Below are 16,273 nucleotides of genomic sequence, written 5' to 3' on the forward strand. Positions count from 1 at the left end.
AGATATGAGTGATATGACAATTCTCTCTGCTATGTTGAGGGCAATGCCACAGTTCCCCCAGGCAATCAACATCATTTCCAAGTACTTCTGAAGTGGATGGTGCCTTTGCTAGCTGGTCTTCCATAACACTGGGCTTGTTAGTTCCCCATCCCCAGATTTCTAGGTAGTGAATATGGACCAGGTGCTCTGGACTGAGATAGATTGAACAGGCCCCTGTCCTCTTTGCCTCCTGCCCACTCTAACTAGTTTATACTACTCATGTATGTTAAGTCTCAGTCGCAGTTCAACAATCACTTTCTTGGGCAACATTCGTCTGGCCTGAAAGATGAAGTCAAGTGCCTCCTTTATATGTTTCATAATGGCCGTGGATCTTCTCTTCACAACACATCCCAATTTTGAGACAAGGATTGTGAGGTTGTTGGACTGCTGTGTGGTGCGACCACACTCCTCAGTAGTAAGCACTTCTCCAGAGGGTAATGTTTCATTCTCACAAATGCATCCCAACTGGGGAGGGCAGAGCACACAGGAGATCCTCAATAAATACTCATTGAAAGAATTAATGATTCTTAGTTCCATCCCTTTTGGCTCTAAGACCTTGGACAAGTTGCTCAACTTCTCTTAGTCTCAAGTCTGCCATTGGAATGGGTCCAGTAGTTCCCTGTTAGGAAGAGTGTGGGACTTACAAGGGAGAATGGGTGTATAGCTCTCACATTGGGCCTGCATGCCCAGCAGACACACAGGAAGTATTGGTGGTTTTCTTATTTTCTTTTTCATCCCAAATTATCAACAGAGCAGTAGTTTAAAGTTTTAAAGAACAAAAACCCAAGTCTCCCTATTTCTTTCCTCTCCTCCCTTCTTTATTAGTATCCTCTATGGTTGGGTATGGCACAGGAGGAAGTGTCAGAAGATCAGATTCTCAATAACAAAGCGACCTTGGGTAAAGATTGGTCCTTCTTATATTTGAGTTTCTTCATATATGTGATGGGAAGATGTAGATAAATGGTCTTTCCAGTCCTTCCCAAGTTTCTCTGGGTCCCCGCACATGGGCCCAGGGGAACATTGACTTTTGGTGTTCCCAAGATGAATGGGAATAAGGAAGAATGGCAGCATCAGAGCAGAGACAAGCAAATTAGGCTATTGGCCCTTGTATGTTAATACAAACTGAGTTTATTTTAGTAATACAGCTGAAAAGTGCTTTCAAATGTCTCATCATGACAATGCCCTTTGGAAACAGACCGGATTTCCACTGTACTTTTTTCTAAAGGGCCTGAGGGCTTTGTGTATACTGTCTCATTAATTCTCAGAGTGTCTCTAAAGTTGCATGGGAAAGCATGATGAGTTCTGTTTTATATGCAGAGAAACAAAGCTTCAGAAAGGTGAAGAAGCGTACCCAAGGTCATCCAATATGTTACTGTTCCTGGGAACCTTTGCTTCTGTCTAGGACACCAGCCTGTTAGAGCAGTCTGCTTCCAGCTTCCACTGGAAGGGGGTCCAGCGTCGATGAATGGGGCTTGTTGTGAGTGCCGTGGGATTTGGAGGGTGTGTTCTTGGAGGTGAGACTCATTTCTGTGAAATGAGATGGGTGACAAATAGATAAAAGAGGATGAGAGGTGCTGGAGGTTTTTAGAAAAGGGTTTTGCTCATCTTCCTCTCCATCCCAAACCAGCCAAGATCCCATCTCAGGGGCCCAACATCAGAACCGAATAGTGGTTGCCATGGAAACTGTGCTGGCTGAACTTGAAGCCCTGGAGAGCCAGGCACCCTGACTGAAAGAGTGTGTTTCTAGGTCACCTTCCTATTTGACCTGAAGGGATTTTTGCAATGCTCAGGAGAGTGCGTCTGTGATCTGATCCTTCTTCCCATGTGTTCAACTCAATGTCCCTGTTCCCCAGGGCAATCAGCATCTCCAGGAGGGTTCTGCCGGGGAGTGCATTTCTGACTGGTCCAGGCCTCAGCAGCCCTCTGCCCTATGTCCCATCTTGATTATCGCTACCTCTGTGGCCTTGGGAAGGGCAGTTATGCTGATTCTCAATCTTCTCATCTGTAAAGGATTAACCAGCAGGGCTGTGTGAGGATTATGAGAGTGATGGGCTCTGAAGGCATCAGGAGGTGTAACAGTGGTGCACATGTGAGGACTTGGAATCTCCTCTGTGCTGGGACGCACCTGGCCTGTGAACGGGCCACTGGTCTCTGCAGCTTAAACCTTGAGCTCAGAGAAGAGCCAGCCATTTCTGTGTAGTTTGTAGCTTCTTTCCAGCTTACCCGGAAACCTCTGGGGTGGCTGGTGGGTGCTTGTCCCACAGGCTCACCTCTGCAGGGGGAGGCAAGGCCTGTCTGGGAGTGGCTTTCCACTGCCCAGTCTTCGTGTCACTTGTATATGTGAATTATTTAGTGCTGGTGAGATTCTCTGAGATGATAAGATGAAAGGCCTGGTGGCAGTTCAAAGACTTCCTTGTGATTATTATTCTAGTCAACATATTTTGGGAGGAGAAAATATGCCTGAGATCATAATGGAGTAAATTCACAAAGAGTAGAGTGGAAGTAAGTTTCAGAAATGGACCCAGAACAGCTAGTCATGCTGTACTGCTAATGGAAGTATTCAGACCTGGTGCGTGAGTGTGTGTGTGTGTGTGTGTGTGTGTGTGTGTGTGAAAGAGAGAGAGAATCAAAACACATGGACAGGGGTTCCCTCTTCATTACTCTCTTGGATTCCTACAGATACCACCTTGTCTTCCTCTGTTACTGAACCCTGTGAGGCCATCCTGGCTAAACAGGCAGGGCCAGTGATGACCAGGCACATCCAGGGCAGGGTTCCTAGGGTAAGAGGGACATCACAGCACCCACAGGCTTGTCAGGAGCCCTTGTTTGGAACACTGAGGTCACCTTTAGATAGCTCCAAATACCGTGACTTGGGACACAGATTCTTAAGGGGTGGCATCAAACGTCACTTCGCCTCCATTGTCTGACTTTTAACCCTGAGTGTGAGTCCCTTGTACCTGCCTTGAAATGGCATCCCTGCTGATCAGGGGGTGCCTGGGGTCTGTGCCCCTCCTCTGACCTGCACCTAGACCCTGGGAAGTGTGCATTCTAGGAGGTTGAGCAGTAGCCCCAGGCAAAGTTTTTCTTAACTTTTTCTAAGTCCTTGCACTTGAGACTTGTGAATGGACTCCACTTTTGTGACCAACCGTGGTAGTCTGAACCACATGCTCAGAGTGTGGCCTGAATGCTACTACTGCTCAGTAAGCCCAAGTCGCTGGGAGATGGGCAGGCTCAGTCCAAGTTCTGGTCGCCCCACTCTGAGTCCCAGCTCCACTGCTCCAATGGGGTGCTGGGAGAGGGTGGCAGCCTCAGAGAAGGCGGCATCCAGAAAGGGTAGGAGTCAGGGGTACAGGGGGTGAGGCGGGACATTTTAAGCACAAATTAGCTCGGGCAGAAGTGTAGAGACAACAGCATAATGACAGCCGCGGACACGGAGGAGCCCGAGTGGGGAATGAGGCCGAAGGAGAGAGCAGCCGCCAATGTGGCAGCCCCCAGCTCACCTGCCTTAGGCCTGTCTGCAGCGACCTCTTGGTGACCCTCCTTTTGGTGAGGGTCTCGTGCACCTGCAGGTCACTCACCCCCAGGCGTGGACCGGGCCACGGAGCTCTCCATGTCCTTGGCTCGGCTCTCAATTTTCCTCGGCGGCTGCCGCTACTGACTGACAGGTGTGGCTCACTGCTGGATGAATCAGTAGTTACACCCAGGCCCTTTGAGGGCTAGAGAGAGGCAAAAACACATGCGTCGCCACTTTGACAAGAGGAGATGATGGGAGATAATAACTTTGCTTCAGCACTTGAGCTGCGGAGAGAAGGAGAGTGGGGGCGGGGCTTAGAGAAAGGTGAGCGGGGGCTGAGTCGTGCCATTCGTATTCCGCCCCAACACTAATAGCTGCGCTCTGAATGAGCCAGCTGGGAAGGAGATGTGAAAGCCGATGATGGGGAAGCAACTGTGTGTGAACTGGAGAGCACCTTAGGGAACAAGCTAGCTCCAACACCCTCGTTTCCAGGCCTGGAGACAGCGCAGGAGGTTCGCGTGCTTAAGACAGAAGGTGCATCTGCTCGCTGGCCTTTTTTTCTTTTTTTTCTATGAGGGTCACGTCTGCTTTTCAGACGGAATGAATGGCCTGGTCCAGCGTCATGGTTGACTCGGCCGACGTGTCAGTGCTGCCGAGGCTTCTTGCTTGAACGGTGCCGGCTCAGCCCACACTAGCGCCCGGCGTTGCTTCAGCCTGCCAGCCCCAGACGGCGCCTGCCCTGAGCTCGGGGTCTCGCCGCGCCTGCTCGCTCCAGCTATTTGACATCCAGACGACTATTTATTTGGCCACAATAAGCTTTGCTTAGTGTGACACAAAATCATTATAAAAGAATGCATTATTAAGTGTGTTTTCAAGGAGGGGGGCGGGGGGAGCTAGCAGGCCATCACTGATTGTTTTATTGTTGGAAGGAAAATAAATAAGGAAAATGTGTACGAGGCACGGCAGGAGCAGTTCCAGGGAGTGTTTAGAATAGAAGCATTTTTGCATTTTATTGATGTGGGTTTGTAAAACATGCTTGATAGTGAAGCCAGGGCATTCGCATAAAGAACCATCACATACACATAGCTCTTTATTATTTATACCAAGGCAAGTTTGATGTAGTCACTATATTATATACACTAACTTGGGGACAAATAGACGTGTCCAAAGAGCCTGGAACTGGAGACGTTGGCAAGTGGCTGAAGGCGGGCTGGTGATCATGGACAGCGGGCAGCGTCCTCACGACCTAGTAATAATGGAGCTCAGCTCTCTGGAGCGCTTTTGGTTTCTGGACATTGTGTTGGTCATCCCTATGTATAGGAATGGGGCCAAGACTCCCATTCATTTTGGATTCCGAACAAGAGACTGAAGCATTAAACTTTAAGAATGGCATGACTGATATTTAAAGAATACATCACATACATGTGTTCTCATCTGGCCCTTCGAACCCTGAAGGGGGGTGGAGAATACATTATATTTGTTGTAATTTCAAAAAATTGAGGTTCCGCAGAGTGTGACTGGCCTGGAGTGAAGCACCTAGTAAATACCAGCATTAATGACTTCCTTCAGGGTTTGGTTTTGGTCATTTGGCTAATACTTACCTAGTGCTTACTCTGTGGCAGTCACAGGGACGTGGCAGGGTGCGTGCAGGAGGCACAGAGATGCATCTGCATGTTATAGACAAGAAATAGGATGAGTGGAAGAGTGACTTATGGGGAGGGCTGCTTCCAATGGGATAGTAGGAAGTTATTCCTGAGAGGTGAATTTGGGCAGAGCGCTGAATGGACAGTATGAATGACCACATGCCTCTGAAATAGGTGCTACCGTGCAAAGGCCCTGAGGTGGACTGTACTTGGGGAGTTGAAGGACTCCAAGTGGAGAGGCTGCCGCTGTTTGAGTGTTGACAGCATTTCAGTTCCAGCAGGTAGTGATAAGGGACTGAGCCCTTTAGTGGGTCAATTTGCTACTCTTTTCTCAGTGCAATAAGAAACAAGAGGACGAGCGGAGAATGTGGCAGAGGGGGGAGAGGGGGATGGAGGAGAAGTCAGGAGTGGTGGTGCTGGAGGGAGGGAGGGTGAAGCCAGCCCTTTGGGGTGCTGGGCCTCCTGGTGCTGAGACTGCGGTCACAGACTCACCGTGAGTCTTGTTGGCATCCAGGTGTGCTCCTCCCCTGCTGGCATCATCCTCTCCCCCACCACGTGGACAACTGTCCAGGAGGACGGAAGCGAAGGAGTTGTGGTTATTCCTGAGAGAATCACGAGAATGAAGATCTGGAAGCTCAGCTGAGGACTCTGGTGTCATGTGCATTGATTAAAGAGTCATGTCACAGGCCTCTGGAGGGAAGGGGTTCTACCCTGCCTGGACACCTTCCAGTGCCTGGGAGAGCTCAAGAGATCACCAAAAACAATGTTCCAAGCAGTCCTATCTGCAGTCAGCTGATCGCACCCTCAGTCCCGAGACCATTGGTACTCTGCTGTAGTGCCGTCCCGGGCCTCACTGCTGGGCCTCACATGGGCCTCTGGTTACTGTTGCTTCTATTTTTCTGGCTCTTCCCTTCTCACCCCTCTCCCCAGGGGCCATGATAGACGTTTTTGGAGCCAGGAGCTCTTAACGAGCACCCGTCAGTCTGTGCTTCTGGGGCCTGCTCCTGGCACTCTCCCTGTCCGAGGACCAAAAATCACAGCTTTTTCTTGCTTGTGTGGATTTGTTCTCAGGGCATCGCTTTCCTCCACTGGAAATCCCCCATCTTTGAAGATGCCCAACATTTTACTGCCACTTTTGGATCCAGAATACTTAGCTTATGTCTGGGGGGACCACCCACAGCGATGTCCGAGGCTCCTGGTGGACTGTGACCCAGCCTTTCCTTCTGAATAGTTCCAGACGCTTCTCCCTGCACATGTAAGCTGGCTCTCACCCGCGTTACAGCCATCTGCCTCTCTGTGCCTCCTCACACCCTCATAAGTGCCCCCCAGCTGCTTGGTGCCACGCATCCAGGAAGAAGTGAGTGGTGTGCCCACCCTGTGCGGTTCAGGAAAGTGACATCACTTGCGCAGGGAGACAGCACCTAGACTTCCCTGTTGTTCAAAATTATTTGGCATGTGAGCTGTACTGGTGACTCAGAAATGGCAGTTTTGGCACTCAGGGCATGGTAGAGTTTGGTTGCCAGAGTCTTGTTAGATGCCTCCCCCTGGTGCTCAGTGGTGACCTCTAACCTTAGCCGTGCCCCCCTCAGGCCCTGTAGCAGGCTGAAGACCACCCCGCATATTTCCTTGGTTGTCATGAGGGTGGTGCGAGGAGTGTGGCTTCAGCCCAGCTGGGCTCTGACCCCGCTTCCTGCCCAGTGGCTGCACAGCGACACGGGGCCTCTGACTGCTCCAGCCTCAGGCTACGAGATAAAGACTGTGGCGGGGAGCTATAGTGACCACCCATGAGGGAAGGAACCGATGAACAACGGTGGAAGGAAAAAGTATTACATTTAAAAGTTTTTAAATACACGCATAAAACAAAAAAATAATGAAAAGCAGATAAAGACCAGTAACTATACTTTCAAGGCTGTTGCAGGGAATGAACGTAATCACACTCTTAGGCATAGGTGCTCCCCTCAAAATGTGAGTGTTTAGGAGTCTGGTCGACCCAAGCCTGTCCCTGAGTAAATCCGTGCCACTTGGGCCTCCTCCTGGCCCCCACTGCCTGCTGGGGAGCAGGAGTGGGTGTGAGGGTGAAATGAGGTGGTTTCTCTGGGAAACTAGCATCGCTTCTTCTTCTTTTTTTTTTTTTTAAGATTTATTTATTTGTGCATACAGAACTGGGGTACAGGCCAGAGGCTCAGGGGCGGTGAGAGGCTTCACCAGAGACAGAGCGGGGAGCAGAACAGGCAGATCGACAAAGTACACTGCTGAGGGGAGCAGCGGGCGGGTCAGGAGAGGTCTGCCACGCCCTGTGGTCACCTCCGGGGCAGGCGGGAATCGAACTCATTTGCAAGTGGCTTTAGATTCTCAATGCTGTGCTTTAATCCACTGTGCCACCAGGGAGGGCCACATCGCTTCTTTTTAGTTATTTTTTATTTAATAATTTATATGTATGTGTATCTGTGTGTACATGTATATCTTACATCACTGTTCATTTTTTTTTTTTTTTACCATGTTTACTTTCTTTCCTCAGGTGTAGTCCCTCTGGAATCCCCACCACCACTTCAATCCGCACCACCACTGCAATCCCTGTGTGCGTCCACCCTCGTTTTGATCTCTCATCCCCTCCCCTGCTATGCTCTGATTTATAGTTGTCTGCTCATTTTTGTTGTGTTGTGTTGTGTTTTTCATTATTTTTTTTCTTGATCCTTTGTTTGCTTCCCCATGTTCCGCCTATAAGTGAAACCATCCGATGTTTTTCTTTTCCCTTCTGACTTAGTTCACTGATCAGGATCCTTTCTAGCACCATCCATGTTACTGTGAATGGCACAAGCTTATCTTTTTTGATTGTGACAGTACCATCCCTTCTAACCCCTTTCTGTGCCTTCCCTCAGGGCTATTATGTAGAAATGCTACCAGAAAGCTCTATCTAACACCAGCCAATTCAGTGCTGATCTTTGAAATCAGATGTGAAAGAAAAGTCAAAAACTCTTTTCTAGGTAAAAACTCGTTTCCAGGAGTCAGCTTTGCCATCTCAAATCTTTGGAAGTCAGAGATAAGAATGTTTCTTTTAGGCAGGAGGTCATGGACGGTGCATCCTGTTCCAGCTTAAGGGACATCTAGTCCAGTGGGCAGCTCTGCACGAGTGCAGTGAGGCAAAGAAAAGACTGCCTTGGCACCCAGGCCGTGTTACCTTGAGCTTGTGAAGAGGAGTTGATGCAGGAGGGGTGGAGGCAAGGGGTCAGTCCTGGGGGAGCTGGTGCTGGAGGTGAGTTGGAAAGATCTACAAAGCAGACAGTCTGGAAGAATGCTTCTGCCCTTTTGCTTCCTTTTCTTCTTTCTCTGTTCCTCCTCCTCTTTGTGCAGTCACTACAGGTAGTTTAAGGTTTATTATCTGAGAGCAAACCAGCCTGCTCATAATACAACATAGTTTGCAAGGCCAGGCGAACTTGGTTTCGTCACTTGCCTCTCTGCGTCTCAGTTTTTACATCTGTAAAATGGACGTGCTGATGCTCATCTCCCAGAGCCCGTGAATGCCTTGGGAAGTGACATAGGTTAAGAGCCCAGAACAGTGCCTGGCTTATTTCCATAGAAGAAATTCTAGTTTCCTTCCTTTCTTCCTCTCCACCCATAATTTAAGTCTTGTTACACATCTATCAAGTAGAATTGATTCTCAAACCCTTCTTTCTTTGACAGAAACAGCTTTGGCTACCATAAAATATTAGCAAATTAGCGATTGAGTTGGGGGATTTCTGGGAAGAAGTGTGCAAGAGCAGCAGTGTGTGTTTGTTTGATTTGTAGATATATTGTAATTACTTTTCACCATACAAAACCCATTTGAGGTACCATTCAATGAAGGAATAATGCTGCTTTTGCTCCTTTTCTTTCAGTCCTTCTTTCTTTCCCGAAAATCTGAAACAATCCTCTGTGGTTTCCTGGACTCTTGGCTATGGGAAAACCTATCATCTAGACTTTTCTTGTTGTTGTTCCTGAAAGTAACATAATTGTCAAAGCAAGTAAGTTCTGCGATTTCAACCCACCCATTGATGAGGCAATAACCCAAGCAAACAACATTAGGTGAAGCTGCAGTTCTGAACATAAAATAGAGTGGTGACATTATTTGGATGAAATGAATTGAAATTCTCTTCAAAGTTGCACAAATTCTTTTAGGCAGAATAGTTGCTGGATAGAGCTGTTTGGCAGAGTAGCCTTGGATTAACCATTACGTAACCTGGTTTCTGTTCTTGTTCTGAGATTTTAGGTATGACCTTGGTCACAAGATTCAAACTTCTCAGATCTGGCTTCAAATGTGTATGGAGGTCAAGTCAGGCTACTCCGTTTCTCAGGTTTTTCCCTCAGTTTCCATAGGATGACATGGAATCTCCTTAATGAATTTTCTTTTATGAATGACAACATCACAGCCAAGCAACATCCCCAGCACACATGGATCAACATTCTCTTTATTTTTATGCCCAGGTCACCATTCCTCGGAGCCACCGACAAATAAGCCTTCTCTTCCTCCTGATTCTTTTGTGTGGAACCTGACCTGGATAATGAAAGACTCCTTCCCTTTCCTGTCTCATCGCAGCCGATACGGTATGTAAACTTCTGATAATTCATTTGTGATGTGCAACCCTCCACACATACTTAAGGAAACTGTGCTCTTCAGTTTGCGGTTCCTGGCCTCCTGGGGATCTTTCAGCCCCCTGCACACAGAGGAAATCTTTCTGTGCCCAACCCCTTCCTTTGGCACCCAGTGGTCATTTCTCCCAGGCCTGGTTTCTGCAGACAAACGACTGCCTTCCATATCCTTGGGAAGCCAAGGGCTTTGCTGCTGCCATAGCCCCGGCCCTACCCTTGCCCAAGTCTTTGTGGGAGCTGGCATTAGAGAGATGTCCTCTTCCCCTCATCAGCTGCAGTGCTTGTTTGCATTTCACTGTCATTTTCTAGGTATAAGGTCCTAAGCCGTGAGTGTTTCTAACAAAGACGAGCTCTTGAGAGCAGATTATTATTTGAAGGTCTTGAGTTTTCCAGAACGCCTAACATGACTCCCTTACATTTGGGTAGCTCTTTCCATGTCCCCAGACACATTCTTGGATATTGTTTCATCTCATTTGATTCTGCAAAAACCTCCAAGGTAAGGAGGTCAGGTTCCATTCCATTTTTACAGGCATAGAAACTGAGCTTAATAAGATCACACAGTGGATTCTCTAACTACAAAACCAGAATTCTTCCTTTCTGTTCATTTTTTTTTTTTCTCCCAGGGGGCCACTGAGGGAGGCCTACTGGGCCTTTAGCCTCAGGAGGTCTCGTTTCTATGGTGTAGGGCCCTTCTTCATGCTCATCCTAAAAGCTCATAGTTGCTGGGTCTCTGCAGTGGAAAGAGCAGGCTTGGAGGAGGGATGATGTATTTAGAGGTGCATTTTTCTTCTCCTGAAATCTTCTAAAGTAAGTCCCATGAGGGCAGCCACTAAGCTGTGTTTGCTCCTCACTTTATCCTGCCCCCCAGAAGACATTCATCAAGGCTTATGCATGATGGATGAATGCAGCAGGTCTCCAGGGATGGAACACACTCATCAGACCTGATTCAATTAACTATTTATGAATCCTGGACAGCTCTGAGTTCTAGGTTCCCTCTTGGGCATATTTACTTATTCCTGTTAATTCAGTTTCTGCCCTTGGGCCAGAGGTTTTTAAAATGCACCTAACAGAAATCTCCCAGTCACTGCTGTCCCTCATCCATAACATAATTAGTCTTGGTTCATATTAACCATACCTTTTGGTTCGAACTTGGAACTATAAATGTATCAAAAACCCTAGGGCACTTTGAGATTGCTGGGAAGTTTCCTAAGCCTTCCCTGTGGGAGAAGAAGTTGTCAGGAGATTCCAGATAAGGAGTACTTATTGATTTTATTTAAGCCAGACATTGAGTGCCATCTAATGATAAAGGCAAGGAGCTATAAATAATGGAAATGTGGTCCTTCGTATCGTTATTGCTTTGTAACCAGGTTTGCAATACAACTGGTCATTGGATGACTTTTTTTCTTTTTTTAATTTGCCCTAAAAGTCATTCACTCTCTCCCCAGGATGACAACATTTATAAAAGGCAGAATGTCCACAAGAGCAGGTCTACCTGCTGCATGAGGCCAGGGCACTGCATTTGTTCTCTGTGGAGCATTCAGAAAGAGGTTGCAGGTTGAAAGGAGAAAACTACTAGTTTATGAATCTTCTAACCCTGCATTTCATGATCCTGACACACCACTTCCTTCCCCAGGGACTCACCTTTCTCACCTATAAATGAGGGTGGAGTGGCAAGCCACCTGGGAGCGATTCCCAAGACCCTTTTCAAATTCTCCTTGCAATCTACACACCTTGCAACCTACACACTTCTTAGCATGGGAAAGGATCAAACCACTGGCCAGCCTGTGCCCAGGTGCTGGGTGAGGCTGCCATCTTTATTGTTTCTGATTCACAAGGCGGGTAGAGCTGACTCTTGATCAGTAGTTTCTTGACCAAGTGTGGCCGTAACTTAAGAACCTTTTCATCTAACTGTACTTAATTCTGCAGACTCATACAGACTCCCTGCCTCCCCCCTCACCCCTGGTGCCCCGCCAGATGTGAAGGCAGACAAATACCAAACTGGATAAGATATGTTCTGTCCACTCAGAGCTCATAAGCCAAGGAAATAATGCCCTAGGCACTAGCCCATTGCCACAAAGGGTGTCCCTAGGGGCCCACTCCCAAGCATAGTGGTTGGGGGCTCATCCCAAGAACCCTACACAGCAAACAGAAGGTAGAGTCATGGCCAAGATTCTGAACCTCTGAAGAACATGGGTGGGAGTCTGGGGACTCAGCCCAGTGTCTCTGTGAACCAGAGAGGCCAGCAGGCTCATGGGTGATAAATCCACACCTTCAACTCCCTCGAAAGACATTTTAAGAAATGTTAACAACTTCATTAATTTTAAGACCTCAAACTTGGGCAGAGATATTTGACTGGAAAATTGCCGCCTGAAGGGATAGTTCTGCAGTGAGTTGTACCCAAACGACGGCAAGTTGAGGTTGGACTTGAGGAGGGGTGTTGATCCCGGCTGGCCGTGCTCACCTGCATTTGAGGAGGTGGCGGGAGGGGCCAGAGGGAAGCGCTGGCACTAGAGCTTGGGGCGATGATGGACAGCGCAGGCCGGCCCTCTCGGCAAGCTGTCCACTCCTGGATTGAGTGTGGCTCTCTTCTCACTGGTGTTTTATGAGAAGAGACGAGGTGGAGAGAGGCTAATAAGATTTACTCACCCCCAGCCTGTAATTATCTGCTTGAGGAAAAAGTTTGACCTACCTTTTTGAAGGCTCCCCATATTTCTTCTAATTTACGTTGCAGCCTTTTATGTTGTGTAAAATATATCCTCTTCAGTGGCATTTGGTATCAGATTCCAGGGCTTTCTCACCTCTTGTCTTGAGTGACAGGAGCTTGCTAATTTCATCATTGACAAGCAACTGCACATTCTTCTCTGAGGCTTTGAAGCAGGGAGGACATCAAGACAAAGACTTTTTTCTTGGCCACCTGACACCATAAGACTTATTTATTAAGCTTGACAGAAACGTTGGGCTCTACCCATCCATGAAAATCTGCTTCAGCAAGAAGCTTCAGGTGCTGAGAAATTAAAGTGTCTGGAGCTTTTGATTGATCCCCTGGGGTTCTAGAACCACAGAAGCTGCTAGAACCAGCCCACCTGTATTTCATGTCTGCTACTCCTGGTGTGGACACAAACAGATCAACATTTAAAATACAGGCTTCCTTGCCCCTCCAGCCTGGTTCCACAGGCCTCAGAGTCCCCCATTATTTTGTTCCTTTTCTCCTTAAAAAACCTTTTCTTTCTCTAAACAAACAAACAACAACAACAACAACAAATGGGTTAACTAAAAGTTCTGCCCTGGATGAGGAGGAGAAAGAAAATTTTCACTTATTGAAAAAAACTGTTCAATACCTTACAATTTTCACACCCCTTTTCTCACTTGAGCTTGTTATAAAATTGTAGTGGGTGGAAATCATTTTTTATTCAATTTTTGTAGAAATATAAATTGAGGACCAAAGGAGTTTATTAACATAGTCCCAAGTTACGGAGCTGGTGAGCTGTTTGGCAAGACTGGACCCAGATTTTCTGACGCCAAGTTGAGTGTTGTTTCTACCATGTCACCAAGTTAATTTAAAGATGACATCTGCTCTCGGCAAGAACTCCCGTTTTCTTAACCACCTGTTGTTGGCATTGAATGACCAGTCTGATATCCCAGATCTGAGAAGCTCTAGGGCTAAGACTTGATGTCCCAAAATTCACAGGGAGCCCAGGTAATTTACCTCCCAAGACAGACCTGTCTTCTCCCCTGTTTCTTCTTTCTACCTGAGACTGTGGCTCCTGTTATGGGAACTGTATACCCCCCAGATATTACAGATATTACAAATATACAAATATTACAATTTGACTCCAGGGAATGTTGGCCTTCTTTGGAAATTAGGTCTTTGGAGATGCAGTGTAGTTAAGATGAAGCCATCCCGAAGGCAAAGGACCCGAATCCAACATGACTGGTAGGCAATATGGAAACAGAGATCAGAGACATGGATGAGCACCGTGGAAAGGCAGAGCAGAGCTTCGAGCGACTCGCCTACAAGGCAGGGAACATCAAGCACTGCCAGCAGCCCCACTGCAGCGCCTCCTGAAAGCCGTCCAAGACAGCACAGCCCTGGCTACACCTTGACCTTGAACTTGAGCCTCCAGAGCTGTGAAGGAATGAGTTTCTGTTGTTTTAAGTGACACAGTTTGAGGTACTATATTATTACAAGACCTCAAACGAATCCAGCCCTTCACCCTTCAGCTCTCCAGAGTCAGAACAGACCCCTGGAAAAGAAAATTCCTCCCAACAAACTAACACCAGGGCATGAGAGCACTATTGCTGGACTTTGCATACGAGTTCTATTAAAAGTTTGCCTGCTTTCAAGTCCATTGGGACCCATCCAATTTAGGGATTGGTGCTTTTGGAAAGAAAGAAACATTAGACATTTTAATTACTTTCCTCACTGCCACCACCACCATCACTAGTCCTGTGAATGTATCAATTTCTTTGATTGAAAAGACTGGGTAAATTAAATCTCCTTCTCTCAAAAGAAAAAAATCAACCTACCACAGAATAAAAAAAAAAGATAACAAAATGACCCTCCAGTCCCCTCTGGGATGGGTTTTGTAGCTCTGGCAGGAAGTCAGTGTGATCACATTTCTGAAATTACACATTTGATGCAGTGGGTCAGAACCAGCCCTGCTGCCCTCAGGAGCCTGGCACTCGTGGAAAGCAGCTCTGGCTCTCTGGGCCACTGGCAGGATGAGAGCCTTTCCCCAAGTCTTCTGCCCCGGCAGACCAGGGCTTTTGTGTTCTGCTCCCAACCCTGCTCCCCTGAGCGGGGGATTCCAGCTCTTTCCCGGTCTGTGCCTCTGGATTGTTATTTAGTGCATGGTTGGCACAAGACCTCTGGGTACACTCACCAGAAAGGGACTGCAGTGCGCACCATCCCGAAACAAGACCAAGGGACTGTCTGTCACCCTGAGGACAATGACCTTCTGGGAGCCAACACACGCCATCCCACCCAGTCCATGGAAGTGAAATAAAAAGCAGCTGATGTCAGTGTTTCAAGGAGACACATGTTTAAAAGCCCCAAGTGATCTCCCTTTAACAAGAAGGAACACAGAGGGCCCTCCCTGGTGGTGCAGTGGGTTAAAGTGCAGCACTGAAAGCACAGCATTGAGAAGCTAAAGCTGCTTCAGCATGAGTTCAATCCCCGCCCCAGAGGTGACCCACATGGTGTGGCAGACCTCTACTAACCCACCTATTGCTCCCCTCAACAGTATACTTCATCAGTCTGCCTGTTCTGCCCCCCACTCTGTCTCTGGTGAAACCTCTCACCGCCCCTGCACCTTTGTCCTGTACCCCAGCTCTGTATGCATAAATAAATAGATCTTTTTATAAAAATGAAGGAACATAGAGCTATTCAATAAATACCGACACCTCTCTCTGTGTTGGTGGCAGCTTGAGTAGGGAGAGGCAGAAAGGGAACAAGTCAGATTAAAAGCCAATAAAAGAAGATTGACTCACTGACACAAAGGCTAGAAGAGTTAGTTAAAGAGCTCTATCTGAATGCTTGTCACCGAAGGAATGGAGGGAATCGTGTAGAGTCAAAAGTTAGAATGGCAAAGACAAATATTGGACATGTGCCTAATAGATGAATCAAGTGTTTCTAAAAACTGGCAGAGCATAAGAAAGGAAGTGAGGCTTCTGAGGGTGAGAGGCTAGGAGAGGAAGTGGGTGTCAGGATTGGAGTATGGAAAACATAATTGTGAAAAAAATCTTGAAAGAAAAATCAGAAAAATAGGAATCTAATACTAGTGAATACAAACTAGTCAAGTTTGGATTAAGTTCACCTTTCAGAGAAGGCAATAGTAAGAGAGAATTCTTCATGCGTCTATGAAAGTCTTGAGGTGAACTTGATCTCTTAGCACACATCCCTGGGTGGATAAAAAAAATAATAAAACAATCATCATAGACAGAAGGGTAAGAAAAAGAGAGTGGATGGATGAGGAAATGGACATGCAGAGAGACGGAGCCCTGGTCTCTGGCCTGTTGCTCTTTCTTCTGCTAATGTGGTCCCAGCTCTCATACCTCATGGACTCCAGTTGTCACTCCTGTGACCTTGTCTGCCTGGACACTTCCCCCTTAGTGTGTCCTGACACCACTAATTTTTGGATAACACTCAATGGTATCCGACCCCTCCTGAAATCTGAAAACATGCTAACTTGTGTAGGGGATGGTTATTTCCACAGTACCCCAGTCTCCAAGAACCTTCTCAGACAATAACCATTTTCCACAAAGCCTTAGACTTATCTAAGGTTTCTTTTTCAGACCACTTTCCTGGTTTCTATTTAATCCCCTTTATGGCTCAAGTGTAAAATTAGGTCGCTGGGTAACGCAATTCTGGATGGCTCACCTAACTGAAAGGCAGACACCAGCTCAAATATTCTCCATCTCTCCATCCCAGCACCACACGGCCTGCATTTGT

General features: G+C 47.3%; 1 protein-coding gene across 1 annotated transcript in view; it reads left to right on the plus strand.

The window, feature by feature from the left end:
- Nucleotides 1–16,273, plus strand: part of ALK (anaplastic lymphoma receptor tyrosine kinase) — a 564,885-nt gene that overhangs the window by 153,597 nt on the left and 395,015 nt on the right. The window contains exon 2 of the mRNA XM_004686326.1: nucleotides 9,658–9,777. Coding sequence (XP_004686383.1) covers nucleotides 9,658–9,777 — 120 coding nt within the window. The remainder of the gene's footprint in view (nucleotides 1–9,657; nucleotides 9,778–16,273) is intronic.

This window comes from Condylura cristata, unplaced genomic scaffold (genome assembly GCF_000260355.1).
Source record: "Condylura cristata isolate star-nosed mole 26May11 unplaced genomic scaffold, ConCri1.0 scaffold00020, whole genome shotgun sequence".
NCBI classification, from domain to species: domain Eukaryota; kingdom Metazoa; phylum Chordata; class Mammalia; order Eulipotyphla; family Talpidae; genus Condylura; species Condylura cristata.